The sequence below is a fragment of the Nannospalax galili genome, unplaced genomic scaffold (assembly GCF_000622305.1).
Source record: "Nannospalax galili isolate Female #2095 unplaced genomic scaffold, S.galili_v1.0 scaffold861, whole genome shotgun sequence".
Classification (NCBI taxonomy): Eukaryota; Metazoa; Chordata; class Mammalia; order Rodentia; family Spalacidae; genus Nannospalax; species Nannospalax galili.
In genome coordinates this window covers 640,414-650,085 of record NW_008345581.1, presented here as the reverse complement: position 1 = coordinate 650,085, position 9,672 = coordinate 640,414, and the positions used below count along the sequence as shown (strand labels likewise).

At 39.3% G+C, this 9,672-nt stretch overlaps 1 protein-coding gene across 3 annotated transcripts in view; it reads right to left on the bottom strand.

The window, feature by feature from the left end:
* The window catches only part of Ppp2r3a (protein phosphatase 2 regulatory subunit B''alpha), a 243,705-nt gene that overhangs the window by 95,526 nt on the left and 138,507 nt on the right, over window positions 1-9,672 (bottom strand). For all 3 annotated transcript variants that reach the window (XM_017800255.2, XM_008841637.3, XM_008841639.3), the window contains one exon: window positions 411-497. In XM_017800255.2, coding sequence (XP_017655744.1) covers window positions 411-497 — 87 coding nt within the window. The remainder of the gene's footprint in view (window positions 1-410; window positions 498-9,672) is intronic.

Below are 9,672 nucleotides of genomic sequence, written 5' to 3'. Positions count from 1 at the left end.
TCATGCTCAGATGCCGAGGAGCTCAGAAGGTGGGTGACTGTGACCAGTGATAGTCATGTATATAGAGATTAGAAATGCATGTGAAAACGTCTCAATGTCAAGAGCCCTGGAATGAATTTTTCTCTATGAAACTGTGTATTTTAACAACGAAGTGGAGATCTTTTTTAAACGTTAAAACCTCATTTAATTTTGTGTCTTATAGAGTTTATAATGAGTAAAAGATTATATAAGCGTAATAATTCATCTGTAAACATAGAAATGTACAGCCAATTTTGAAAGAGATGTACCCTAGCTCAGAAAAATGTTGTTGAATAGGTTAATACTGTTGTAATGAAATGCTTCTTTTAATTAAAAAAATGAATAAATAAATAAATAAATAACTTATTGCAAATTTCAAAAAAGAGGCATACTTGCAAAAAGTTGCTTTTCCTTATCTCTGTTGAAGTAATTCTTCCACTCCAAGATCTGTTGACTGTGTAGAATATCCTCTGAATAACCTGGTTCCAAAAGCAAACAAAACAATTAAAAGCAGTTAAGCTTTCTATTACTTTGCAAAAAAGCCATCTTCTGAATATTATGTGGAACTAATTTAAGTACTGGCTTTTGATATCAATATTCCTAGCATAAAATAAAAGTATGCATATTAGCCGGGCGTGGTGGTACATGCCTTTAATCCCAGCACTCGGGAGGCAGAGGCAGGTGGATCTCTGTGAGTTCAAGGCCAGCCTGGTCTACATAGCGAGTTCCAGGACAGCTGGGGCTACAGGAAGACCCTGTCTCAAAAAGACCAAAAAAAAAAGTATGCATATTAATCCTATACTTATACAGTTTGAATTTGTCTCTATAAGGGAAAAGAGTTCATGTTCTCAAGTTTTCAATTCCCAGCTACTTACATATCACTTCCTTTGTTTGCCTCTCACTTATGTAGGGATGCCTAGTTCAAGCAATGCTTATTGGGCTGGGTAAATCTGGTGAGGAAATGAGGTGGGAAGTATTTACTGGGTTGTCTTAAGGATCTCAGTCAGAAGGATGGCTGTCAAATTGGTATCATTCAAAAGGGCATTATTTTGGTTATTAAAACCATATTCACCAGAATCGTAAAGGTTTCTTGTTTTCTAGACTCTATGAAACTCATACATATGTCTAGGGTAATTTATACACTGACCTTCATTTGGTCATGAACAGCCTAATGGGAGCTAAACCACCACTTCTGTTATTAGTTAGTGGTTTAGTGAATTTAGCAAAGTGAAACTCTGGAAAAAAAACAGAGATAGGATGGGATGAAGACTAGAAGCATATGTGTTTAGGCTGGAGACTTTGTTTGCTACAGTGTACGGGAGGGCTAGAGAAGGAAGATGGGCTGCATTCCTAGAAGTAGGAGGCCACAATGCATTCCTAACAATTTTATTTCTGTTATTCAAACCCACTTATTTTCCCATACAACTAGAATTTCACCAAAAAGAGAAGAGCAATTTAGATAGTTTTTGGTACGGCTGGCTTTATTTTATTTATTTTTTAATATTTTATTTTTATTTTGTCTTCCCCCCCCCCCCCCCGGAGCTGAGGACTGAACCCAGGGCCTTGTGCTTGCTAGGCAAGTGCTCTATCACTGAGCTAAATCCCCAACCCCCAAATATCTTATTATTATTATTATTTTATTTTATGTGTATGAGTGTATTGCCTGCATGTATGTGAGTGCACCCATGTCGTGCAATGCCATGGAGGTCAGAAGAGAGCTTTGGATTCCTCTGGAACTGGTGATAAGGACGTTCATAGCCACCATGTGGAATCGAACCTGGGTCCTCTGCAAGAGCAGTCAGTGCTCTTAACTGCTGAGCCATCTCTCCAGCCCCTATTTTATTTTATTTTTGAGACAAAGTTTCACTATATAGTCCAGGCTGGCTTCTGACTTGGGATCTTTCTGCCTCTGCCACCTGATTGTTGGGATCATACAGGTATGTGTCACCACACTCAACTCTCTGGGGCTTAGCAGTCTAATAATAGAGAAATCCAGGATCCTTGATGATAGAGGGTTGTGTTTTAGTCAATGTGGTATTCTCACCATTAGCTTGACAATTCATATAAAAAGTGGAGAATTTTTAGCACAGAAATTTGATACAGGAAAATAAGTATTAAGAATCTCGTTTATCTGGGCATGGTCACACATGCCTCTAATCCCAGCAGAGGCAGAAGGATCATGAATTAGAAGCTTAGCTAAACTGCATAAGTTCCAGGCTAACCTGGGTTACACAGCAAGACCTTGTCTCAATTAAAAAAGCAGAAACAAGACTCATGTATCAAAATTTCACATCCTCTCTTTCAAAATCAATCACTAAATTATTTTTATTCTATGTGTCTGAGTGTTTTCCCTGCACTAAATTATTATTTTATGTGTATGAGTGTTTTGCCTGCATGTACATAAGTGCACCACGTGCATGCAGTGTCCACGGAGGAGGCCAGAAGAGGACGTTGGATCTCCTGGAACTGGAGTTACAGATTGTTGTTAGCTTCCATATTTGTGTGGGGAACTAAACCTAAGGGCTATGCAAGAGCAGCCAATGTTCTTAACTGCTGAGCCATCTCGCTAGCCCCCATTTTTGGTTTTTTTTCAGACAGGATCTCACTATATATCCCTGGCTGGTCTAGAACTTGCTTTGTAGATCAGGCTGGCCTCAAACTCACAGAGATCCACCTGCTTCTGCCTCCTGAGTGTTAGGATTAAAAGTGTGTGCCACCACACTCAGCCCCTAAAATTTTTTAAAATTACATTTTATTTCAAATTTATTGTGTGTTTCTCTGTGTGTGTGTGTCTGTGTGGGTATGCATACATACCATGGCACATGTGTAGATATCAGAGGACAATTTGGGTAGTCAGTTCTCTTCTTCTACCATGTGGGTCCCAGGGATGTAACTCAGGTCATTAGGCTTGGTGGCAGGTGCCTTTACCTACTGAGCCGCCTCACCAGCTGTGGTAGTTTGAATGAGAAGTGTCCCCCCATGGGCTCAAGCATTTTAACACTTGGTCAGTTGGTGGCATGGTTTAGGAGGAGGATCATGGAAGCTTCAGGAGGTTTGGTCTAGCTGGAGAAGCATGTCACTGGGGACAGGCTTTGCAAGTTCATACAAGGTGGCAACAGTGAACAAAGGATAGGGCGTGCCTAGTGTTAGCAATGGAAAAAGGTATACCAAATGGACTTTGAAGGACCCAAGGCTTTTAAAGTCAATTGGTATCACTCCCACACTGACCAAGTAGTGGGGTGCATTGGGTGTCAAACTGGTACTTTTAACACTTTAGTGCCTGACTGCTGTTCTTCACTGACTTGACTCAGTCACTTGTAGCTTTATTGGTCTGAACCAGCTCCTTGTTCCCAGGTTACAGATCTGCCTATCATTCCAATAATCCTGTTTCACTTGAATGAAGCGAGTATGTCTTAAATGCAAAGCTTCTGGTTCTCACACTGTATTCTGAGGTCCAAATGACTATCTGTCATGTAACCTGATGTCTCAACCTCCCGGTGAGAAGAGTCAATTCTTTGGTGTTCACCAACATGGGAGGCTTCACCAGAATAGGCTTTTACTTTGGGCTCTGCTGTTTGATTGCAGAGCACCCAAGAGCAGGCAAGCATGCTCTCTTCCCAGCAGTACCTTAGGGTTTTGCCATTGTAAATGGGTCTAATGTGATATGATAAGACCAGAGAAATGGGATGTAAATTTACATTTTGAATATGCTTGTGTGCTGGATAGCTTTAGTGTCAACTTGACACGCCTGGGTTGAGGGAGCCTCAATTGGGGAATTTCCTCCATTGGACTGGCCTGTGGCCATGTCTAAGGGGCATCTTCTCGATGAGTGATGTGGGAGGGCCCAGCCCACTGTGGGTGGTACTACCCCTGGGCAGGTGGGCCTGTGCTGCATAAGAAAGCAGGTCGAGCAGGGGCCAGGGGAGCAAGCCAGTAAGCATCATTCCTCCATGGCCTGTGCTCTAGCTCCTGCCTCCAAATTCCTGCCCTGAGGAGTTCCTACCTTGGGCTCCCTGATGAACTGTGACCTGGTGATATATATTGCATTATATATTGATGTGTGGATCAATATATACTGATATGTATTACATGTACAAACACATAAGTAAGAGGGGTGAAAACTGCAGCCTTTGCATTCTCTGTAGCCTCTGCAGAGAGATCCTAAACAGCAAAAACTTGGTGTTGTGATGTACAGAAATGGAGAAGAGTATTAAACTTACTGTTTGTTGTTGGAGATGTGAGCTCTTGACTTTCTGCTCCTTCCACCTCCTGCAGTCATGCTTCCCTTGCCACTATGGACTCTCCCTCTGGAACCCCAAACCCAAATAAACCTTTCCTTCTATAACTTGCCTTGGTCATGGTGTTTTATCTCAGCAACAGAGATGTAGCATAGAAGTTGGTACCAGAGTTTGGGCTGCCACTGTGAAGAACCTGACCATGTTTTCTGAAGGAGTGTGTTAAGACTTTGCAACTTTGGTCTAGAAAAGTTTAAATGGTATAAGCAGAGCTTAATGGACCTTTCTAATAGAGGCCTGGCTCAAGGTATGTTTTAGAGGGAGAAAGAAACAAGGACTTAAACATTAACTGGGATATTTTGGCAAAGAATCTGGCTGCTTTTTGCTCCAGGCCTAAGAAATTGCCTGAGGCTAAATTAAAAAGTAATAGACTCATTTCTTTGGCAGAGAAAATATCAAGACAGCTTAATGCTGAATCTGTAGATTGGTTATTAATGATAAATTTTAGGGTGGTTTACAGTAAAAAAAGAGTAAGTGGGGCATAAAGAAGTACAAACTGTCTGAAGAAGAAACACTTTGAAGCTTAATGTTGCAGTTAAGGTATATGCTGAAAGAGAGGCTCCCATTTTTAAGGAGATTAGAGCTCTAGATTTTCACCAGAACAGTGGAAAGAGTACCCTAAGGGCAAAACTCCACCCAGCTAAGCTTCCAGCATATGAAAGGGGTTTTCTGCTCCAACATACAAAGGCAGCTAATAATCTGGATACAGGGGAGAATGGTCCATCCCAAGCTGGCAGCTGGACATGGCAATGTAGTCCATGTGGTGTTGGTTTTAGAGGCATGAGAGATTCAAGAGTGAATGGGTTATCAAGTTTTTCCTCCATAGTGTCAGAGAGCCATGGATGCCAGGCAGTATGTGGCAGGGGAGTTCCTGCATGAAGGTGGCCCTGGAAGGCCACCATGTGAATCCTGGGCTGCAGTGATGTTGGAGATGCCAGAGCTATCAGACATCTGCCAAGGAGAGCTGTATACAGGGAGTGGAATCAACCCAAGATGAGAGAGAGAGAGAGAGAGAGAGAGAGACAGAGACAGAGAGGCAGAGAGAGATTGCAGGAAGCAAAGCTGAAGGGGCTGAGCCATCTAAAGTTCCAGACATTGGACCTGGAGCTACAGAATTTGGTGTTTGTCCTGCTGGTGGTTTTCAGTCTTGCTTTGGTCCCATATTTCCTCACTATGCCCCTATTCCTCCCTTTCGGAATGGTTATCTGTATTCTGTGCCATTGTATGTTGGAAGTATGTAATTTGCTTTTTTTTATTTTACAGGGTGTTAGTTAAGAGAGTGCCTTGAGTTTCAAGAGACTTCAAATGCTAGACTTTTGAACAGCTGAGACTATTAAAGTTTGTGGGCATTTTTGAAATTGGACTAAATGCATTTTAATATGGTCATGAGCCTTTGGGGGCCAGGGAGTGGAAATGTGATGGTTTGAATGAGAAGTGTCCTCCATAGGCTCATGTATTTGAACACTTTGTTGGTTGTGGTACAGTTTAGGCAGGGTCATGGAACCTCCAGGAGGTGTGGCCTAGCTGGGGGAAGCATGTCATTGGGGGTGGGCTTTGAGAGTTCATAACCTGGCCCCATGTCCAGCTTGCTCTTTCTGCTTCTTGTTTGCTACTGGAGATGTGAGCTTTCAGCATTCTGCTCTGGCTGCCTCCTGCCTTTCCCCCCCAACCCCCCATGATGGGCTCTTATCTCTCTGAAACCATAAGCCCAACTAACTCTTCTAAAGTTTGCCTTGGTTTTGGTGTTTTATCATAGAAACAGAAAAATAACTAATACTTTGGCACTTAGGGCCAATTTATATATACTAAAATATTCTTGCTGAGTATCAGAGTTTTATGCAAATTTATTTCTTGATTTTTTAATATAAATTCAGTTTAAAGTCTATATTATACTCAAGTATTTTATATTATTTATGGAAGTATAATTTAAGTGTGCAGCACTTAACATAAAACTTTAATCTGGGGCTGGGGAGATGACTCAGTCAATAAAGTGCCTCCCATAAAACTTCAATCTGCACTCATTTTTGGTTATTTTTCTTTCTTTCTTTTAATGCCTATCTGTCTTATGAATGTATGCCACATGTGTGCAACAACCAGAAGAGGGATTCCCCTGGAGCTGGAGTTATAGGCCATTGTCAGCCTGCCCAGTGTAGGTGCTGAGAAGGCAACTAAGGTCCTCTGGAACAGCAGGACGTGCTCTTAACTGTTCAACTATCTCTCCAGCCCCCTTTCTACTTCTTTTTGACAGAATTTTTAAATTTCATAAGAAACTTAAGTGTGTTCTATTTGTAGAGCCTCTGCTATGACACTCATTTTTTAATATAAAACAATGTACTTGTATCACATTTTTCCATCTCCTAAATCTTATTCAGAAGCCTAACTTCATTAGCATATTTACAGTTTTCTATATTACTGAGTTAGCAATTTATATAATTGAGGTAGGGCCACCATCTAGTGGTGAAAGCATGTAGCTACTGGTTCTCCATTAATTATGCTTGTTATTTTAACAACTTTGGGTCTATTATTTTCAGATAAATATTAATCACAATTTTAAAATATAAAAATAGGGGCTGGAGAGATTGCTTAGCAGTTAAGAGCACTGACTGCTCTTGCAGAGGACCTGGGTTCGATTCCCAGCACCCACATGGTGGCTACTCAGCAGTTAAGAGCACTGGCTGCTCTTGCAGATGACCCGGGTTCGATTCCCAGTACCCACATGGCAGCTACGAACCGTCCTTAACTCCAGTTCCAGGGGAATCCAAAGCCGTCTTCTGACCTCTGTGGCATTGCATGACATGGGTGCACTCACAAACATGCAGACAATACACTTGCACACATAAAATAATAAATAAAATATTTTAAAAAATATATAAATAAAGGTGAACAATAATCAGAATAATCATTTGCTACTAGTGAGAGGAATGAAATGGATAATCTTTTACCAAGAGATCGCTAGTCAACTTGATAAATTTCTTTTCTCTTTATATTTATTAAAATGGAAACTAATTCACAAATACAGATCACCAGGAAAGAAATGTCTAGTGGCTCTGTCATGTATTACTCATTGTTTTGAAAGTAAAAAATGCAGATAGAAATCAACAAAGGATTTCTAGCTATAGGTGATAAGTGCTGACAAACACACTGATGACAAGAGCCTGCTCTTCCACCTGGCCAGGAATAGTAAATGGATTATTAATTCATTCTCTAGCTGATATAGTTCTGAAATTTCTTCAGGTCTCTGAATAATTTGGAAAAGTAAAAAAGGTTTTCTAAAACAGTGATTTCTTTCTGTTGGGAGGAAAAGGGGGAAAAGTTTAAAGCTCTCAGTGGTGGGAAGTACCTATCCACACCATAGGAATAACTGTTCTCAACAATTACAATCCTGGTATTTTAGCCTACAGTGATACTGTATAAATCACTAAGACACCACCTGCAGAAGCCACAAAAATATCTTCACTGCTAGCACCAGTGTCATAAGAAGTCTTTAAAATCTCATTGCTTATTTAAAAAACTTACGTGACCCACTTCCTTTCTCAAAAGTTAGCATATGTCAGCATGGATAAACAGAACATTTACTCACTAACAGTCTTGGTCCAGCATGCAGAACTACTACAATGTGCTGGTATTTCAAATTTTCATTTTCATTCAATATCAAAGGGGCTTATTTTTTCAATGGCTAATGTTTTTCAGAAAATAAAGATGATGACTATTTATAGACTGCCTTTTGGAGCCATTCCTTACTTAGCTGGTATGCTTGTTTTTCTAGTCTAAAAACAACTGAAAAACAATTACCAAAATAAAAAGTGTTTTCTTATAGCACAGACTTTTATGACTTATGAATTATGATCTTTACTGTTTTTTTCCATGAGCAGGGCTTCTTTAGTTTTATCAATTTCATGCTAAAGAATATAATTACTTTCATATGAGAAGACTTTATTCTTTATTTTTCTAGAAAAATTACTTATACTATGAAATAATATGAAAGTTTCAACTACTTCATGTCATTATTTGATCAAATTTTACAATAGAAAGGGCATTCAAGAGAACAGAAAACCAATAAAAAATTTGTGTTTTCAGATACTTGTTGTCATACTTTGTTTTGACCTGTTCTGTGGTACTGGGCCATTGTACATGTCAGGCAAGTGCTTGACCACTGAGCCACAGCCCTTTACTGTTATACTTTTTATTTGCATGTTTCTTTTTTGGATGTTTAAAATGAAATTATCACAGCAGCAGTTACCAGTATGTAAGGATTAACATTATAAATTCTCAAGTAATTCCAAGTATTTATTCTGTGATGCTGTTTTTTACAGAAAGGTTATCTTTAAAATTTTTATTCATCTATGTTAATTTTACGTGTATGAGTGTTTTGCCTGCATGTGTGAAATACGGCACATGCGTGCCAATCTGTGTAGGCCAGAAGAAGGCATTGGATCCCCTGGAACTGGAGTTAAGATGGTTGTTGGGTGGGTACTAGGAACTGAACCCAAGTCTTCTGCAAGAGCAGCCAGTGCTCTTAACTGTTGATCCATCTCTGCAGCCCTCATGGTGCTGTTTTAAGTTGCTATGTTATCATCATTTCATTACAAACATTTTTCATTTTAATGCCTACTTCTGAGTAATAGATTCATTTTTGTAATTGCAGACAATCCAACACAATATTTATAACAAAGTATAAATTTAAGAAATGTAAGCAATAATATGCAATGTCACACAAATGACAGCAAAGATAATTAACCATATTCTATGGGTTGACTATTATGGGTTTTTTTGCCCAATGATTATTAAGATTACACAATTTACTGGAAAATGGAAATTACATATGAAAAAATGGTTTCCCTTTAAAATCATAAATTTCTTGGGGGTCATCTGTTGAATGACTACAGACTGTCACAGGCTCAGGCACATCAAGAAATACCAAACTAGAAAAAATAAAACACCTTTTCTGAAAATGAATTCTAATAAAAAGTTCCTTTTCAAAGAACATTTTCTGAATTAGTAAGATTTTATTTTACTATTTTTTTTAAAGGAAAAGAAAGAATCTGAAAGAGACAAACACTATGAAACAGGCACTTGAATTCTAATAAAAAGTTCCTTTTCAAAGAACATTTTCTGAATTAGTAAGATTTTATTTTACTATTTTTTTTAAAGGAAAAGAAAGAATCTGAAAGAGACAAACACTATGAAACAGGCACTAATATGGGGTTATTTTAAGGGGAGGGGGGAGGGAAGGTTATACAAGGAACCTAGGGGTAAAGGGAAAGAAGGAGAAGAGAGGTAGGACCATAGGAGAAGGGTATTATTAAGGGAGAAAGGGGGGAAATGGGGGCACCTTAAGTGGGAAAACCATGATGGAGGG